Source organism: Saccharomyces eubayanus, chromosome V (genome assembly GCF_001298625.1).
Source record: "Saccharomyces eubayanus strain FM1318 chromosome V, whole genome shotgun sequence".
NCBI lineage: Eukaryota > Fungi > Ascomycota > Saccharomycetes > Saccharomycetales > Saccharomycetaceae > Saccharomyces > Saccharomyces eubayanus.
In genome coordinates this window covers 162,074-180,544 of record NC_030980.1, presented here as the reverse complement: position 1 = coordinate 180,544, position 18,471 = coordinate 162,074, and the positions used below count along the sequence as shown (strand labels likewise).

Sequence of the window (18,471 nt, the reverse complement as noted above, 5' to 3'; positions counted from 1 at the left end):
ATTCGTGTTAGGTATACTTTATAAAGTACAGGGAAAAAAAATACTTAAGAAAATTTTAGTTTTAGTTATATGATGAGTGAAGAGATCACTTTTAAACATGTCTCTGACAGTTTTCTTTTTGTCTATTTTCCCTGAAGATCTTTCATTTTGTCTGGAAGTCGTCTATTTGTCTTATACCGTCTTTATCTACAACCTTGACGATGACGCCTTTGAAATCCATTGGCATTCTCTTTTCTAGCTCTTGTACGCAAAGTTTTAGTAGAGTTAGGCCCTCTTCAGTTGTCATATCAGGTCTATAATGGCGATCTAGTATTGAAAATGTATAAAACCCTGAATAACCATGAGCACCGTAAGGTAATTCTACTTTGGTACCCAAATAGTCTATTTGGTACAGCTCTGGTCTGTTCTTCTTTTTGTCATACCCAGCAATCAACACATTGACCTGATAAGGCTTTCTCGATCTGATTGATTTGGCCAATTCCTGTCTGACGAAACTAGACACGGCTTGTGGAGATAGTTCATAATCTTCTCTAATAGAGTATAATTGGATATTTGCTTGAATGTATTCGGCGAATTGGACAGTGTCACCAGCTTCACCAGCAAAACTCATCAATGCGTGTGGCGATAGTTGTCTTGTCTTGTCGTCTGAATCCTTCAAGACGGAAATACCTCTTGTGACAGCCTTGGAAGACGCTAGAATGACAGAATCTTTTACACGAATACCTAAAATAATATCCATTGTTTAATTTAGTATTCTTTCTTATTGTATAGGCACTTCTTTAGAACAAGCTTATAGACCGCTGTTCTTCACTGCTTAATAGCTGCTCCCTTTTCTTTTGGGTTAGCATTCAATAATCACTTTTTCTTTATTTTTTGCCACCGTGAAGATTTCGTAGTGAAAGATGCCTCGGTCGGAAAGAAGACGGCGTAGTTAACCGATGGGACGGGACGGTATGCTGTAACATATGGAAGGCATGAATGTTCTTGTGGGTGCAGTGGCCATTGATGGCCTGTAGGACGTCTTTAATACATCTCGAAGACATACGTCCGTTACTAACAATTTTCCCTGCATGGATGGGACTTACGATGAATGTTTGAGTATGTGCGTAAGTGAGTATATATGTTAAGACAGCGGCCGGACAAAAGCTTACTAAGGCCGCCTTAACAATGTTGTAGGAACGTTGTCGCCAAAGCTCGTGATTTCAAGTAATCTTCCAGTATTTTACGCTCTATGAGAGACGAATGTTGCAATTTTTTGCTAAGTTCAACAATGCAAGTGCCCGTTTCTTCAGTTGAACTGATGGATTGCTGTATATGAGCATCTTGACTTATTAGACTTTTTATAATGTCACTTTTAGGGCAGTAGGATAACGGATAATGAGAAAGGCGCTCAAAAAAGAAAACTCCGATACGGGGAGTCGAACCCCGGTCTCCACGGTGAAAGCGTGATGTGATAGCCGTTACACTATATCGGATATTAATTGGATAAATTTTTCAAGGCTTAGCTACAGTAAGTCAGTAATGTATAAACTAAACTGCCCCGTTTATTAGCGTCGTACGACTATATGCAGCTCAATACTTGGCAATTTGATTTTTATATTTGTCAAAATGCCGTCACTCAGACTCGAAATATTTTGGATACGACGTTATGTCATRCTTACACGTCGCTTAACGCTGAACGCTCAAACGTTTCAGATCAAAACTGCGATTCGCGCTAAGCGCGTATAATTGGTAGCCCTTTGATTCTACGTCATGATCGTTGGTCCTGTTCTTTTCTTTTGCCCCTTTTTTAATTTAATTTGTATCACTATTTCTTTTACCTTTTCTCTCTATCTTCTTGATAGATGCATATTCTTACAGGATGTTCAGCTTTTAATCCGCCGTTAATTTCAATCGTTTAATAAACATGAAGAGAGTGATAAGGATTGTCAGCCAAATTTGCTGGAGTCGTTTCAGACTGCCACTGTGTGTTTAAATTACCGGCCGATATTTATTTGTTAAAGATGATGGTACACTTAGTTTGAAAACGTTCATTGTATCAAATTATGGATGTTTTTATCTAAGACAATTCATGATGAACAAATATGCATTAAAAAAACGTGCGTGAACAGATGAAAACAAGATGTGTAGACGTATTATGTGAGGGGCATTAAGAAGCAATGTTTAGTTTACTAGAGGCGGTATTCATAGAGCAGAACTATAAATACATTTTGTAGTGCTTTGCAGTTATGTGTTTGCTATGTGATGTTAGTATATCAAAACCGGTGGACATATATGTTTGGTGATGATATGTCTCAATACAATGATTTTCTTCAATAACCGTAAGACTACATGATATGGCAACGCTGCCTGGAAGTAACAATTGCCGCTCTGCCTTCGCATATAACTGCGATACTGCGTTGACGGCTTTGACCAGATCAATGAGATCAGCATGTCCATTCACTTTGTAATTAATTGTCTTCAAAAACTACGAAAGAACCCAAACTACTAGTATTAATGTTAAGTAGGAAGTACAGTAGTTTCAACGTCATCATTGGAACGTTACAAACATACTACGAAACTAAGAAACAGAAGGTTAAAAAAAAGAAGAAAAAATTTGTTATATGCAATTAAAGAACCGAAACATATTTACAATATATTATGTAAAGTAGAAGAAAGGACCGAAAAAGTTGGAAATATAGGAGGGTATGAGTATGTGGTTACTATTTTAATAGTTATTGGGAAAATCCATAACTTATAACAACATAGCGGCAGCAGCCATAACACCAGCACCCATACCAACAAAGGCCTTAGCAGCACCATTTTCAGTTTGTTGAGAAACGGTCTTGGTGGCTTGGATTTGACCATCAGTGATTTGAGAGATGGCAGAAGCCTTGGCAGAACCAGAAGCAGTGGCAGAAGCCTTGGCGGAGCTAGATACGCTGGCGGATTGCTTGGCGGAAGAGGAAGCAGCAGCAGAAGAAGAGGCAGCAGCAGAAGAAGACTTAGCTTCAGAAGAAGAAGCGGCAGCAGAAGAAGAAGCAGCAGATGAGGAGGCAGCAGCAGAAGAAGAAGAAGCGGCGGATGAGGTGGCAGCAGCAGAAGAAGAGGTGGCAGCAGAAGAGGTTGGAGCAGCGGAGGAACTCTTAGCTTCGGTGGAAGTTGGAGCAGCGGAGGAAGTGGATGCTTCACCCATCATGGACTTCAAAGCTGGTTCCAATCTGGAAGAGTACCATGGAACCATGGTCAACATCTTGTTAACACCAGCAAAGTCAACGGCAGAGTACAAAGTGGTGTAGGAATCGTCAGTGGCGGAAGCCAAAGCCATACCAATGTTCAAAACACCGGCTGGCATATTGGCCAAAGAGAAACCAGAAGATGGGTCTTGAGCCAAACTCATGTATTCTTGCAAATGAGACTTGACATCGTTCAAGATAACGTTCAATTCATCAATTTCTTCTTGAGTTTGGGCGGAAGCCAAAGCAGCGACAGCAGCGAATAAAGCGATTTTAGCGTAGGACATTTTTAGTTATTGTGGATCTTGTTGAAAGCGAATGGAAAAGTCTGATATTTTCTTGGTTTTTTGACATATATTGAAAGAGAAAAGGAAACAGATTCTAACTTAATAACTGGATTCAGGTGCCTTTTTATATATGATTTTTCCTCCCATTTTGCATTGTTTCTTTTTGGGCCCCATAAAGGGACAATTTGCATATAAACTACAGCAGAAAATGAAAATAATAGAAGCAAACGACACAATCTTCTCGTGGCTGACGAGCATGCGCAGGAAATCCGCATCAACCGTATAGATAACAAGACCCTTTATGGAACGAGAAGACGCATTCTCTCATTGTATTGTTGGGGTTCCTTAAACGATGCTGCAAAAACCCAAAACAATGTGCTGCTACTTTGGGCTCGAAGGAAACGGCAGATCCGGCCAGGCACAGACACAGGCACAGGCACCAAAACGGGTCCAGGGTTCTCTGTGCCTTGCTGCCAAACGCGCTCGGAAAACTTCTGTTTATAGCCGTCGTATAAGAAGTTCCGCTGAGAAAAAAAAAGTATGCGATCTAACAGGGCGCTCTGTGGCACGTTGGGAACAATACCGAATAGTCTCTAGGGAGACGGAAACGGTCTGCTCTTGTGCTGTGGGTTCCCGGCTGGGCCTTACTATTTTTGGTAGTGGCGTATTGTTTGTTTACACCCTTTTTTAAGGGATAGTAAAGTGTTGAGCATGTTACCTAATCGCAGATTAGTGTTTCATAGCATCATATGCTGTCGCACTTACACGATTGCTTAGTGATATTGCGCGTTGGCAATTCTGTAAGGCAACAGTTGTCGCTTTCAATCTTGCAGGAGTCGTCTGTAGTGTTTTTTCAAGTAACAAAAGAGAGAGAATTGAGCTAACGCGGGGGCCAGTGTGCCTAGATGGGCCCAGATACGAAATACGTGGAATGCTAACAAAACGACTCAATATTTTGTAGTTACGAATATATGTGTATATAGGTGCAAGAAACTGTTTGTATACTTAACGCCAAAAATGATGGATATACCTCTTCCCCCGCAAATCGGTAACTTTTTTTTCATTTTCTTATTTGACATTCAATGAAGGCCTCTCTGTTGCCAAGTTTATAGAAGAGGGCTATGTAATCTTTACGTTAAATTCTTGAGCAAGTCCACAGACCTTGACAGGTTGGTTGGTTCTCCTTCCTGCGCCGTATAGACTTTAACCGCATAGTGTTATTGTGAGGGATTCACAGGGATCAACCTTAAATAATTTACTCTTATTTTTATTACAGAATACGAGAACGGGTCGCAAGTTGAAGGTAACTGTTGTAGTGGAGTAAAACAGCAGGCGATACTGTTTGTACGGGCCTCTGCTCTTAGAAGGGCAAGAATGACAAACGGCGAACCACATATACTAATGGAGGAAGGTTGTACCGCTCATGATAGTAAATAATGTTGACAAGAGGCCGAGTCCTTTATATCATCCAGTTAATGAGTCTTAACCATATTTTTCGGGTAAGGTTTTGTTATACAAATTTACATTTTTCTACGTTAATATGACATCTTAATTTTTTTTTTACTCCATCAAATGACAGAAAATAAACAATGTTGATTAATACACACAAATATACACAAACCACTAATTACCAAAAGAAAAAAGAACAGTCAAGGGTGACTACTCGCCAAGAAACAAATGTCTTGCATTATAGAGTTGAAGGATACCGCTGTCCAGCTGAGTTTTCTTTCGTTGCCAATAAGAAAGAAAACGCTAATTTAAGCTACTCTTGCGAACAAACGGTCCACTCTGAATCACTGCAGGCCTAAAAGTGTTTTAACTTCCGACTATTTATGACCAGGTATAGCTTATTGCAAGTTGAAATAATAGCACCCTTATATTAAAATATATATAAAAAAAGCCTCTTAAGTTTGCCGAAAAAATCTTCGACCAAGGGCCTCTCCATGAGCTATGCCAACTGTATGAGAAACCAATAGTGTGGAGAAAAAGATGTCGTCTCCAATGTCAATCCTGCAAAAGTTACGCAAGTTTTCCACCTGTGATATATCTGATGGTTTATTGAATGTCTATAATATCTCAACAGGTGGCTATTTCCCTAATCTAACAGCGATATCTTTACCACCAGGTAGCTCCATAGTAGGCGCTGCATACACAGTACTATTTGCACATGCCGACGACCCAAGACCTGCTGTAAACTATATAGATTCCGTGCCCCCTAACTCTGCTCTTGTTCTCGCCTTAGAACCTCATTTACAAAGCCAATTCCATCCATTTGTTAAGATTACTCAAGCGATGTACGGAGGGTTGATGAGTACAAGGGCGCAGTTTTTGAAATGCAATGGGACAGTAGTTTTTGGTCGTGTAAGAGATGTGGATGAACATCGAACTTTAAATCACCCTGTTTTTGCTTATGGTGTAGGATCTTGCGCTCCAAAAGCCATGGTTAAAGCTGTGGCCACCAATGTACAGTTGCAAATCTTAACAAGCGATGGTATGACCCAATTGATACATCCTGGTGATTATGTTGTTGGAGATAGTAACGGCATAGTCTGTGTTCCAGTTCAGGAGGTCGACATTCCGAAATTAACCACCTATATCGAAAAATCCATCGAGGTAGATATACTTGTCTCTGAGGACATTAAGAATGGCGTTCCCGCAAAACAGGCGCAGAAGGATCGAAGATCGGTTTTAAAACAGTACATTTAAAAGACAATATGTATTTGTATTAAGTTTTTTCTTCCGTTACCACCTTCTACATCATTAGCTAGACATCTTTATTTATGCTAAATAATATTCCAAAAAAAAAAAATACATAATCTTATAGTGACTTCTATAACCCTTAAGCGGAGTAGTTCAAACGGAAGATATCATTGAACACATAGTAAGAGTTTCCGTCAGGAATCAAATGGAAAACTTGAGAAAAACGTTGTGCGTTTTGTTCATCGTCGATCAGTAGATCACCAGTGATCATAACCAAGACATCACCGTTGGGAGAGGCCGGTTGAGCATCTAAAGTGGTGATGCGATGTTGAACTTTTTGGAATGGCAGAGAAACCAATTTTTCAACAATGTCTTTGGCACCTTGTAATTGACTTGTTTCGAAAGTCAACATAGATTCATTTCTGTATAAGTTACCCAATTGACTTCTATCGGTATCAAATTGGTTATAGTAAAATTGAGTAAAGTTTTGAGCCAAAGTGTTGAAGTCGACGGACATTGTGATGATAATGATAAAACGTGGATTCCTTGGGGATGCTGTGTGCGTTTAGAGCTTAAGGGATGTGGCTTTTCCGCCTCTATTTCACCTTGCCAAGTCAAAAAAATTTTCGTAACTTTTTGAGAAACGTGCTTATGGGACTATGTCACCCGGTATCGGTGGAACAAACATCTACTCGCTGAACACGCATTTTAATGGTAACAATAGCGCATGGAGGTGCGAAGAAAGGGGTTACATAAAATTGCTAAACATATTTAGCAAGGCAACAAGGTTATAGACTCTGTTTTACAATATGAGAACTGGGAAGTCCCCTTTTAAGAGAAAATCCCACAGTCGTGAGGCATCACACGATGAAAATTCATCGTTTTTCCACAAGAGAACAATATCCGGTAGTAGTGCACACCATTCCAGAAATGTCAGTCAAGGTGGAGTGCCCTCCTCTGCACCACCAATTTCTGGTGGCAACTATTCACACAAGAGAAATGTGTCAAGAGCTTCCAATTCCTCTCAAAATTCAAATTTTCTAGCCGAGCAGTATGAAAGGGATAGGAAAGCCATCATTAGTTTCTGCTTTTCCAGACCTGACCACAAGACCGGCGAGCCACCAAGCAATTATATCACACATGTACGAATTATCGAAGATTCAAAATTCCCAAGTTCAAAGCCTCCTCCAGATTCAAGATTAGAAAACAAAAAGAAAAGGATTCTCATTTTGAGTGCAAAACCCAATAACAGCAAGCTTATTCAAATTCACAAGGCACGAGAAAATTCAGATGGCTCTTTCCAAATTGGTAGAACTTGGAAATTGAACGAACTACTTAGAGTGGAAAGAGACCTAGATATACCAGAAGGTTTCCTTCTCACCATGGGTAAACAGTATTATTGGGAAACGAATTCTGCGAAAGAAAGGACCGTTTTCATCAAATCTTTGATTACTTTATATATTCAAACTTTTGAAGGTCATGTCCCTGAATTGATCAATTGGGATTTGTCTCTTTTTTATCTTGATGAAAAGAGTTACCAGAGAGCTGTCATTACCAATCGTCCCGGTTCCATATCTCCAATTAAATCACCAACCAGCAATTTTGCAGCTAACACCGCACAATCAATGGGCTCTATCCCTTCTTCTTCATCTTTTGATAGGGCCAGAAGATCTGAGACAGAGAACGATGTTTCAGCAAATACGCCCACAGGTGTCGCATATCATACTGAAATAAAGTCTTTAAGTAAGGCCCCTTACTCTTCAAATTCTACTCTTAATGAGGTAAATAGAAGATACGAGCTCGAACAACAACAGCAACAGCAAGAGGCTGAACAGAGACGATTAGAAGAACAAAGAAAATTACAATTACAGAAAGAAAATGAAATGCAAAGACTGGAAGAGGAAAAAAGAATAAGGCAGGAAGAACAGAAAAGACAAATGGAACTGGAGAGTAAAAGACAACAAGAATTAGAGCTTCAACGGCAATCCGAAGAAGAACAACGTTTGAAAAAGGAAAGAGAGTTATTGGAGTTACAAAAAAGACAAAGGGAACAAGACATTTTAGAGAGACAAAAAAAAGAAGAACAGGAGAGGCTTGCTAGGGAGGAGGAAGAAGAAAAAATTAAGAAAACCCAATTAGACAACGAAGGCTATGCTCAAGAAATCAATGGCAAAGTTGATAATCTTCTAGAGGACTTGAATGCAGTTTTAGGGGAAGAGACAGGGACCGCTACGGTTACGCAAAGCAATACTTACATACCTGAAAGGAGTTTAGCCAGAACTCAAGATCAATTAAAAAAACCCCTAAATGTTGCCAAGGTGGAGACACTTGATGGAAGCCATTTAAACGAATCAATTGACTTAGACGATGAGATCATCGGTTTGAATACTTCCAACATATCCGAGGAGTATCAGGATGAGAAAAACGATCTTTCATTTGAGAAGGGCGATGAAGTTAGGTACAGTCAAAACTTTGAAGATGGCACTCCTCACGTGTATCACGAAGTATCTATAATTCAAGAAGAAGCACCACCAGCAGTACAAAAAATAACTCATACAGAAGAGCATGAAGAATCGGAGGCCTTAGCTCCCTCCAAAGAGGGGGTTGAAAAAATAGATAATATTGACGATGAAGTCCTGCTAGAGATACTTACAGATATAAATTGGACAGTTGAAGATGATGCGGATAGTATGATCGAAAGGATTGACATGAGGTTAGCTGAGACAGAATATTCATTCAACCAGAATCTATTATCCCTGCAAAAAATCGGTCCCAATCTACTTCCTTATGAGGACAAGGTCAGTGAAGAATGTCACCGAATAATTCCAACATTTTCCCTGTTTTTAATGGAAATGAGTAATTTCTCTAGTGATATTGAATACGTGGAGAGCCAAGATAACGGATTACAAGTTGAAAGTGCCAACAAGAAACTTTTGTGGAATACCCTGGATGAACTCTTGAAAACCGTTTCACTTGATGAAGTCTCTTTGAATCAATTATTAGAATGCCCAATAAGGGAGAAGAACTTGCCATGGATGGAAAATCAATTGAATTTGTTATTAAAAGCGTTTCAGGCTATCGGTAGTGATGAGAACGAAGTAGAATATAATCTAAGGGAGATTTCCGGTTTAAAACAGAGACTCCAGTTCTATGAAAAAGTCACCAAAATATTCCTTGATAGAATTGTGGATGAAATGCAAAGCAAGTTTTCCAATATACATKGTCAAGATATCTCACACGATCAAATGATTAGAATTCTAACGACTTTACTAATATTTTCTCCACTAATTCTTTTTTGTAAAGAGATCTCGCAAAAATCATACCAGGTCATTATAGAAAACTGGAACATAAGTATCCAACCAATGTATATGAAGCTATGGACCAGAAAAATATCACAGTTGGAAAAAGTTGATGCTAGCGATGATAAAGAGAATAAGTTAGGTTTAAGTCAGCTATTACAGGAATGGAACACGTTTAGGAAAGAAAGAAAAATTAACGACGTCAGCCCAGTTTTCAGCACCAAATTCTCTCATTTAACTGAATGCGTAGAGACTATGAGACAAGAGTGTATTGTTTATCAAAATTTCGTAGAAATATTCTTTCATATCTCTTCGAAACATAACTTTGAAGAATTTGTCAAGCAGTTTAATAACCCAGACGCTCCTCCATTACTATTGAATACCATGAAGGAAATGCAGTCAGATAGAGAAGCAGCTGTTATCGAAACTCAGTTGGTCTCAAGGATATTTCAACCGATCGTCACTAGGCTATCGTCGTTTTTTGTGGAAACAGTTAAAGATGAACCTACACTAGCCCCCGCCTTAACTCTTTACTTGGAAAATGAAATCAAGAGTCTAGAATCATCGAATCATGAATTCTTACTATCTGCAGTGACAAGGGTGTATACCCAAATAAAACAAGTATGGTTAGACAATGTAGAAGAACAGGTTCTATATTTTGAAAGAATTTCGAATGCGACGACCAATGGAGAAATTCTTCCAGCTATAGTCGATTTACCGGTGGATTTGAAAAATTCAGAGGACTTATTTAAATACACCAAGAATTCCATGGATATTAAGGATACTGATAAAAGTTACGAGTCCATAGAGTTGATCAACTCAAGCTTCAAAAAATTGAGCATGGCTGCTACGCAATCAATGGCTCATAAAAGAGGTGTTTCAAGTATTGACCCCAGCCTGTCAGATTCTGCTGCGTTAAATAACGACTATATGCAAACTGTTTCCTTCCTAGTGAACAGTAACTGGTTAACAGAAATGCTCTCTATGCTAAACTTCAATAAAGATGGTATTTTTGACACATCATTGCAGAACGCAAAGAAAGTGTTTGATGCCGAAAAAGAATCCTATGCTTCTTTCCTGCTCCGCGATACTATGCCCAAGCTAACAGCTTTTGTTTATGGAGTGAGTAACATCATTGAAAACACAAATAATGTGAACGTAACCAACCCATCAAGATGGGCTGCATACAGCAAGCAGAACCTAGAGAACATTCTTTTAGCATACTCGTCCCAAGAAATTGAGACGTTGGTGAAAAGGTTGCATACACACATGGCAAACGATTTCGGCTACCATCAAGACGATGCCATAAATAACGTGTTGTGTGACAAGTTGTGGTCGTGCATCCAAGGTCAAACCGTTTCATTATATCTGAAATTATACACTGTCATTGATAAACACTACAAGGGAACAAATATCCGTTTCACAAAGAACGATATCATCAGTGCGTTCGAAGAATACAAGAGTGCTTGGAACTTATGACATAACATCACCTCTTCATAATATATATTTAGACTTTAACTTAAAGAATATTTGATAATATCAAGTTCTACCACATCGTGTAGAATGACCAGAATTTTTTCAATTTTTGATTATTTTTTTTTTGGATTATAAAAGGACCAAAGTAGCAGACTAGTCTCATTTACCCATTATAAAATATGTTAAGGTTCTTGATTTATTATGTTTCCTTTAAGACCCCATCCTTATGCACGGGAAATACGCATATCAGTGAGGATTCGTCCGAGATTGTGTTTTTGCTGGTTGAAATTTAATTATAAACCAGACCGTCTCCTCATGGTCTACTATGGGTGTTCGCTTTTGAACACTTCAAGACTATGTAGGGAATTTTTGGAATATTTTCTCATATACCGGCATTTTAACTCTCAAAAGAACTTTTGGTTTTTTTTGGGAGTAATGTCAGAAAATAGTGGTGGGGCCTTTCAGGGACTGAAACGTGCAATTGAAGGCCCAACTATATTTTTCCTCTCTTTTTTCACCAAATTCTTTATTGTGAGTTCACATTACAGTGATTGGGAACTATCGGTAAATACTACAGTGATCACAATGATCGTAAAAGGTAACTGCATCTCTGCTGCCTGTCTCTTTTCTTGCTGTAGTAGAATCTATATAGAAGATTCGGCCCTTTTCTGGGTAGGACCGTTAATGGACGGTCACACACATAATAGCTTAGCAACAATAAGGTGTCGGTCCAATTCACAAATCATTACATACATTTTTGTCAAAATTCTGGTTACCTTGCTGTACTTTTATTTTCATTTGAGGGTGGAAAATTGACAAAAAAATAATAATGTAAAAAATTATTGCAGTGAAAAATAACGATTTGATAGTGTTCTTTGTAGGATAATAATATATAAGAATAAAGAAGGCAAATCATAGCAACAGTAAGAAATGTTCAAGAAGTATGTCTAACGTAGTATTCTATTTAGCCTGCGTACGCCAGTGGATTTCTTGGAGGCCTTCCTCGAAGCTTTCAAGTGAATAAACAAATTACTAACATCATCACTAATAGATTCACAAGGGAAGACGTCCATTCACGTTCAAAAGTCAAATCTTCCATTCAGAGAACCTTAAAGGCTAAATTAGTTAAGCAATATCCAAAACTAGAAGACGTTATTGACGAACTAATTCCCAAGAAGAGTCAAATTGAACTGATCAAATGTGAAGATAAGATCCAACTGTACACCGTTGATGGCGAAGTTCTTTTCTTCCAAAAGTTCGATGAATTGATTCCGAGTTTGAAGTTAGTGCATAAATTTCCAGAAGCTTATCCAACTGTTCAAGTCGATAGAGGTGCCATTAAATTTGTGTTGTCAGGCGCTAATATTATGTGCCCTGGTTTAACTTCAGCAGGGGCCGAATTGCCACCTGCTCCTGGCTATGAGAAAGGTAAAATTGTTGTCATTAATGCTGAAAACAAAGAAAATGCGTTGGCTATTGGTGAACTGATGATGAGTACAGAAGAAATCAAATCCATAAACAAAGGTCATTCCATAGAATTGATTCACCATTTGGGTGATCCGTTATGGAATTTCAGCATTGAATGAACAATATATCATTTGATATTACTTTTACAAAAAAATCACCTGCTTACATAATAAAATAAAATAAGAAAAATACACTAGCATTTGCTGTAGTCAGTATGACTATTTCCCAGATTTAAATCTTTTCTTTGATTATCGTGGCTGCCGTAGGTTGTCTAAGTATAGTAGTTATATTAATGTTTTTTTGATTCTTGGCATTTACTGGCAACGTGAACATGAATAATATCTCCTTCTACTACACTAAAATCTGAAACTGGACAAAAGTTATGGGTAATTTCGTTTAGCATCCCTTTACAGTTTTCATGAGTCAGGTTGACCCTTAATATATCTAGTTTCAGTTTCCGGCAGATTATGCTCTTCACATACCTTACTGTGAAGCTGGGAAGAATTGAAAGTTCTAAATCGCTATCTGATCCCTCAACTGACGTAACTTTTATTTTCAACACAAGAGATTTCCGTCTCTCCTTAATTTTATTCAAGCTTAAAGTATTTGTGCCAATGCCATACGACTCAATTAGTCTTTTCCAACGTGGCAGACTAATATCATAGTCCAATTCACTGTTTAAAACCTTGGAGATGAAATACATCTCGGCTTCTCTTCTTGTTTTTCTGTCACATATTGATCCATTTAGCACCATGACATGGTCAAATCTTGCCAATACCTCATAGAAAGTTGCCTGGTCTTCGATGTCAGCGCTGCTTTCGTCAGACTTCAAGTCATTACCATTCAAACGAATATTTTTTAATGAAGGAAATGCGATATTCAGATCATCTATTCTACTTCGCACTTTAAAATGGTTCTCGGATAAATCTAAGGTTTCAATGGATTGAACAACAATAGGTAATGCCTTAGAGATGTTGTTATTGGAAATATTTAAATCTTTTAAAGCCATATGTGCTAAATGCTCTGGGAACGATTCGAGATTATTTCCGGTTATATTTAACTCTTCCAGAGCGGGTGTTACTACAGTCATCAAATTTTGGATTCCCACGTAGGTTAGCTTGTTACAGCTCAAATCCAACATTTTCAACACATTAAAATTTTTGAGTAGTTTACCTATCTGCTCCCAACTTAAATCACAGGACGACAAACGTAATTTTGTAATATGCGATAGATCATATCTCCCCAAATCACCCCAACCACTTAAAAGTTTGTTTTGAGATATGTCAAGGGTCCGCAAGCTTTTTAAGGGCTCCAAAAACTTGCATAAAGAACCTACATTGGTAAACAAATTTAGCGACAGATCTAAATCGTTGACGCTCGTGCACTCTCGTACTATAATATCTAATTCATTCTGATTTTGAAAGAGTGTTGCAATATCTGAGTCTCGCAACGTTATTTTTCTCAACTTCTTTAGATTTTTATTCTTTGCATCCAACTTCTCGAATCCCAAACTCTCAATTTTCTTACTACCAATGGATAAACTTCGAATGTCACTACTTGATGATCCGTACTTTTCCAACAACGCTTCGAAGAAGTTGATTCTTCGTACGCCTAGAGTCTTAATCTTCGATTCCTTCAGAAATGATCCTGAATTGGGATAGTTAACATCAAAATAGTGTATACCATCTACTGTACCAGAATTTCTCCCACGGTTAGGATCGTCCCACTCCACACCGTAAGCTTTGACTGAAGGCCATGACTTAATGGCACCGATAAATTTGACTGTACAACAGTAACCACCTATTTTAAGCCTGTCTCCAACTTCATAGCTCATTGATGTCTCTGCCATTTGTTTTAGCATTACTATAGATGTCGCGGTTTTTCGTGATGTTCAGAAGAAGTGCTTATATAAATGGCAATAGTAAATAATAACAATGAAAAAAAGACCCAAGTAAATAATAATAAAGCACACCTATAATTTACAGTAACGTTATTTAATGAAAAGAAAATAAAAGAAAACCCCTTACATAAAAAATGATCTTACATATGACTTATGTACTCCATCATTGCATCTTAGTCTTTGCTAGCATCTATGATTTTATCAAGGGAGCTAAACAATCCATCTAAATCGAATTCTTTAGACCATTCGGATACAACGGTAGATTCATTAGTGGTAGCTGGGGCTTGTTTAGTACCAGTGCTAATGGTACTTGAATTTTGTTTATCTTGTTGAGATGTGGCTACCGAAGTATTCGGTAAAACCCAACCAAGAATCTTACCATCCCTCCAGTCATTTAAGACAGAAAGACCAGCACTGGCAAGGTTTGGAATACCACCCTTCCCTAATCTACCTCTTTTACGAGCGATATGAATTAAGAAATGCTTCGTGAAAGTATCAGCATCATTAGCGGGAATGGGAGGAACTTCATAAAGCTTTTTGAAGCTTTCTGTCATTTCATCAGATTTAGCCAATCTCTTTACTAACATTAAAACAGCTGGGTATGGATCAACAATGTGTTTTGCCGGTAGAGCATTTAGAAGAGCCAATTCGGCTTCATGCTCAACCTTTGATCTTTTCTTATTTTCACTTGGGAAACATATACCTGGAGAATCTAGAATTTTCAATTTATTGTCGACTTTGATTTCTCTTAAGGAAGTAGTAACACCCGCTTCATTACCGACTGGGCAGGCCTTAGAATGACCACCACGACGAGCTAAAAGGGCGTTAATAACGGACGATTTACCAACGTTAGGATAACCAATAACACCTACTACAATAGATCTCTTCAAATTACTGTTGGTAGAGTAAGTCTTCAAAGATTCCAGCAATGCGCTTGCGGTAGTAGTTTGACTTAACTTTCTGTTGAAAGAAGTTCCGTTAACTGCACCAGAGGAGGCTCTTAATGGGATTGTAGGAAAACTGGACTTCAAGTAATTCAACCATTGTTCTAACACATATGGAGGAATTAAATCAACTTTATTCAATATTAAGATCAATCTTTTACCTTGACTTTGTAAGATAGCTTCTTCCACTTTCCTTGATCTCGTACCTTCTGGATCTCTAGCATCTAACACATACAGAATGACATCAGACGCATCAACGACAGATTTGAAAATCTTGTCATATGCCTTCCTAGATTTTTCCAGTTCTGATTCTCCCTCCACATCGTCACCGTAAAAATCAATGTTATAGTCAATGACATCCAAATCATCGTCACCCACAGCTGCATCGTTAGATGAAGTACCTTCGAATTCGGCAGCTGCTTGTTGAGCGGACTCGACCAGAGCTGCTAATCCGTTTCCATCTTCGTCCGAATCGTCTTCGTCCATTGCGTCGACACCTTGTTCCCTAGCAGCTTTCCTAGCCTCAATTTTTTGTTGTTTGGCCAACATTTTCTCTTCTAAATCCTTCATTTTCTTAGCTTCTATCTCAGCTAAGATCTTAGCCTTATATGGAAAGTTGGCTGGAATACCGGGATCTTTCTTAGCTCTTGCCTTCCAAGTGACATCCGTCTTTGCCATCTTCTTTTCCTTTTTTCTATGAGCAGAGGCCTTCTTCTTAATACCTTCCTTTAATTTGGTAGAGGTTCTTCTGGATTGACGCTTTCTGACTCTCATGTTTGACTACTGTAACGCTGACGGTATATCTATTCGATTTATCTCTGTATTGAACTTATAATACTAACTAAATGTTTCCGGCACTTGTTCCCTCTTAATATAGTAAGCTCATCTCATCGCATCGCTCGGAAAATTTTCAGCAGCTGTGAAAAGAAAAAAAATATCAAGAAAAAAAGAAGAGAGATGACGTTTAGAGTGACGTGAATAGTAATAAGGTAAATGCTATATAAATGCAACATATCTGGTATCTTACGTACATACATATATACATACACGTGTATGTGTGTGTACAAAACGTGCTAATTTCCCCGCTAAGACTTAATCGTATAGTCTGCTGTCCTTGAATTTAGAGAAATCGGCCATAGAGAATGCGGGTCGTAAGTTTGACGGACCGAGATTAGCAGATTGACTTGCTGTCCTTTGTGGTTCATGCTCCCTTTGCATTGTCGCCGAACTCTTGCCCAGATCAAACATGCTGTTGCTCTTCAGCCTAAATGCTTCTTTGAGGTTGTCCCTATCAGTCCCAAATTCACCTTCCTCCAATCTGGAAAATGGGTCTGATCTCCTTAGCGATTTCAATTTTCTCCTTATACCTGTCTTGACTTCCTTAGCAACATTGTACAGTCCAGATAAACGCAACCTTTTGATCGTGTGAGATTTGTAAAACACCATGTAAAATAAGAAACAGATCACTCCAAACCATAAAAAAAACCCTTTCGTGGAAAGACTTGAACTCTGCCTATGCATTTGGTCTGTTTCAAGTATCTTACCGGACATAAATTCTTTACCAGTAAGTTTCATTCTTCTTTCACTGGGGGCGATACCAACTACGGAACTGTCATGACTAGCGAGTATGCTTCCTGAAGCGAAGAGCAAGATTCTACCCAATGTCCAGGACAATTCTCTTTCATTGACTTTCTCGACACTTTGAAATAAGGGTTTCTCATCAACTTTCTCTGCATCGACGTCTATACGAGGCAAATCGAACCCTTCATGAAGTATATTGAGGACCCAGTTACCCTTGAAGCATGAATCTTTCAGGAAATCGTCCGGAATAGAGTTGTACATTCCCTTGTCACTGTTTTCCGATATATGACTCCAATCTGCATTGCAGAACTCCTTTACACTTTCACTAAATTTGTCAAAGTTATATTCACCGCCCAATTTGAATACATCGTTAGCAGTATACCAATACTCAGAAGTGCCTATAAATTTATCCTTAGCAAAGTCTATTCGAGGCGCATGAACACCATTGAACAGGCAAGGCTGGTCATCACAAGGTATGTTTTTCAGGAGTAAAGGGTACATAGATTTAGTACACTGTTCATAATTCCCCGAGCCAACAATTTGGAAGGTGGTGTCTTTAAATTCAAAATCAGTGGTACTTCCGCGAGGCATACATGGATCATTCAAAGTCTTTGTATTGAAATCGTCATCATTGTAATCGTTTGTGTTTTCTGGAAGGGTATTGATCAATTGAGCCAAGTATCTTCTTCTAGCTTGATTGGCGCCAAACCCTAGCCACGTGCTAACGAACACATCCCATTTTTGCAGGTCCCCATTAACGCTTCTTAAAAAAATACTGGCAATATCATCTCTATGTTTTGCTATTTGATCTTCATCATGGGGTGCAAATGCAATTTGGGTAGAGGCACCGCCCATGTCCATGAATCCAAAAGTAAAGTGACTCGAAACCTGCGGATTGTAGTTGTTGAAATGTCCATAAAGATAATTCAAGCCCAGCCAGCCATACAAGCCTTCAGTTTCACCGTCGATGACCTGAATTTGTGAAGAGCAATCTTTGATCAAGAATTCAGAGGAGTGCCTGAGCCCCTGGCATAAATTCTCCAAGATGGCAGATTGTTTGTCCTGAGGCAAAAGACGCATACCTGCGGTAGCCTGAATGAAAACAGGGCAATTCGACCAATGCGATTCGGGGATGATATCTTTGGCAAAATCCAGCAGTGGTTTGATGTGTGATTTGTAAGCCTCTTGGGGAATTTTTTCGAAACTGGATAGACCAGGATTCTTTTTGAAAGTCCAATCGCTTTCTTGATGGATATGGGGCACTGATTGCAATATAGACTCTGTGTCTTGGTAGCCTGCATGGAGAAGCGATTCTGGATCCTGCCACTTGAACACATGTATTCTGGAACCCGAAGACCCTGCATCTATGACGATACCAAACCGATCATTAGTGTTTTCTATAAGCATAGGAGGGAAAAAAGGGAAGGTGAGAAAGCCACGTTGAGTGTAAATTAGCTACTTTAAACAGATAAACTTAAACACGGTATATACGAACAAAATATCATGACAACAGCAAGTAAACGTCTGTCCATTATCACTTCAAAAAAATGAAAAAAAAAAAATAGCTATAATTAAAGTTGTTGAAAAACCGTGATTCCTTAA

General features: G+C 38.6%; 9 protein-coding genes and 1 non-coding gene across 10 annotated transcripts; 4 read left to right on the top strand and 6 right to left on the bottom strand.

Moving 5' to 3' along the window:
- Window positions 1–142: 142 nt before the first annotated feature.
- PRE1 (proteasome core particle subunit beta 4) lies at window positions 143–739 on the bottom strand (the record flags this gene model as incomplete). Its single annotated transcript, XM_018364603.1, has 1 exon — window positions 143–739. The coding sequence occupies one exon, from the start codon at window positions 737–739 to the stop codon at window positions 143–145; it is 597 nt and encodes a 198-aa protein (XP_018222675.1).
- Window positions 740–1,403: 664 nt separating this feature from the next.
- DI49_1407 lies at window positions 1,404–1,475 on the bottom strand. Its single transcript has one exon. It is a non-coding gene; the product is annotated as a tRNA-Glu (tRNA).
- Window positions 1,476–2,734: 1,259 nt separating this feature from the next.
- On the bottom strand, window positions 2,735–3,502 carry TIR1 (GPI-anchored mannoprotein; the record flags this gene model as incomplete). Its single annotated transcript, XM_018364602.1, has 1 exon — window positions 2,735–3,502. One exon carries the CDS (start codon window positions 3,500–3,502, stop codon window positions 2,735–2,737), a length of 768 nt encoding a protein of 255 aa, XP_018222674.1.
- A 1,989-nt stretch (window positions 3,503–5,491) lies between these two features.
- DI49_1405 (bifunctional 4-hydroxy-4-methyl-2-oxoglutarate aldolase/oxaloacetate decarboxylase) lies at window positions 5,492–6,208 on the top strand (the record flags this gene model as incomplete). The annotated part of the gene is made up of 1 exon (XM_018364601.1): window positions 5,492–6,208. The coding sequence occupies one exon, from the start codon at window positions 5,492–5,494 to the stop codon at window positions 6,206–6,208; it is 717 nt and encodes a 238-aa protein (XP_018222673.1).
- A 133-nt stretch (window positions 6,209–6,341) lies between these two features.
- NTF2 (Ran GTPase-binding protein NTF2) lies at window positions 6,342–6,719 on the bottom strand (the record flags this gene model as incomplete). The annotated part of the gene is made up of 1 exon (XM_018364600.1): window positions 6,342–6,719. The coding sequence occupies one exon, from the start codon at window positions 6,717–6,719 to the stop codon at window positions 6,342–6,344; it is 378 nt and encodes a 125-aa protein (XP_018222672.1).
- A 292-nt stretch (window positions 6,720–7,011) lies between these two features.
- On the top strand, window positions 7,012–10,980 carry SEC3 (GTP-Rho binding exocyst subunit SEC3; the record flags this gene model as incomplete). The annotated part of the gene is made up of 1 exon (XM_018364599.1): window positions 7,012–10,980. One exon carries the CDS (start codon window positions 7,012–7,014, stop codon window positions 10,978–10,980), a length of 3,969 nt encoding a protein of 1,322 aa, XP_018222671.1.
- A 198-nt stretch (window positions 10,981–11,178) lies between these two features.
- DI49_1402 (uncharacterized protein) lies at window positions 11,179–11,793 on the top strand (the record flags this gene model as incomplete). Its single annotated transcript, XM_018364598.1, has 1 exon — window positions 11,179–11,793. The coding sequence occupies one exon, from the start codon at window positions 11,179–11,181 to the stop codon at window positions 11,791–11,793; it is 615 nt and encodes a 204-aa protein (XP_018222670.1).
- A 551-nt stretch (window positions 11,794–12,344) lies between these two features.
- On the top strand, window positions 12,345–12,563 carry TMA20 (translation machinery-associated protein 20; the record flags this gene model as incomplete). Its single annotated transcript, XM_018364597.1, has 1 exon — window positions 12,345–12,563. One exon carries the CDS (start codon window positions 12,345–12,347, stop codon window positions 12,561–12,563), a length of 219 nt encoding a protein of 72 aa, XP_018222669.1.
- Window positions 12,564–12,733: 170 nt separating this feature from the next.
- On the bottom strand, window positions 12,734–14,305 carry PAC2 (Pac2p; the record flags this gene model as incomplete). The annotated part of the gene is made up of 1 exon (XM_018364596.1): window positions 12,734–14,305. One exon carries the CDS (start codon window positions 14,303–14,305, stop codon window positions 12,734–12,736), a length of 1,572 nt encoding a protein of 523 aa, XP_018222668.1.
- Window positions 14,306–16,380: 2,075 nt separating this feature from the next.
- YND1 (apyrase) lies at window positions 16,381–18,276 on the bottom strand (the record flags this gene model as incomplete). The annotated part of the gene is made up of 1 exon (XM_018364595.1): window positions 16,381–18,276. One exon carries the CDS (start codon window positions 18,274–18,276, stop codon window positions 16,381–16,383), a length of 1,896 nt encoding a protein of 631 aa, XP_018222667.1.
- Between the last annotated feature and the right edge of the window lie 195 nt (window positions 18,277–18,471).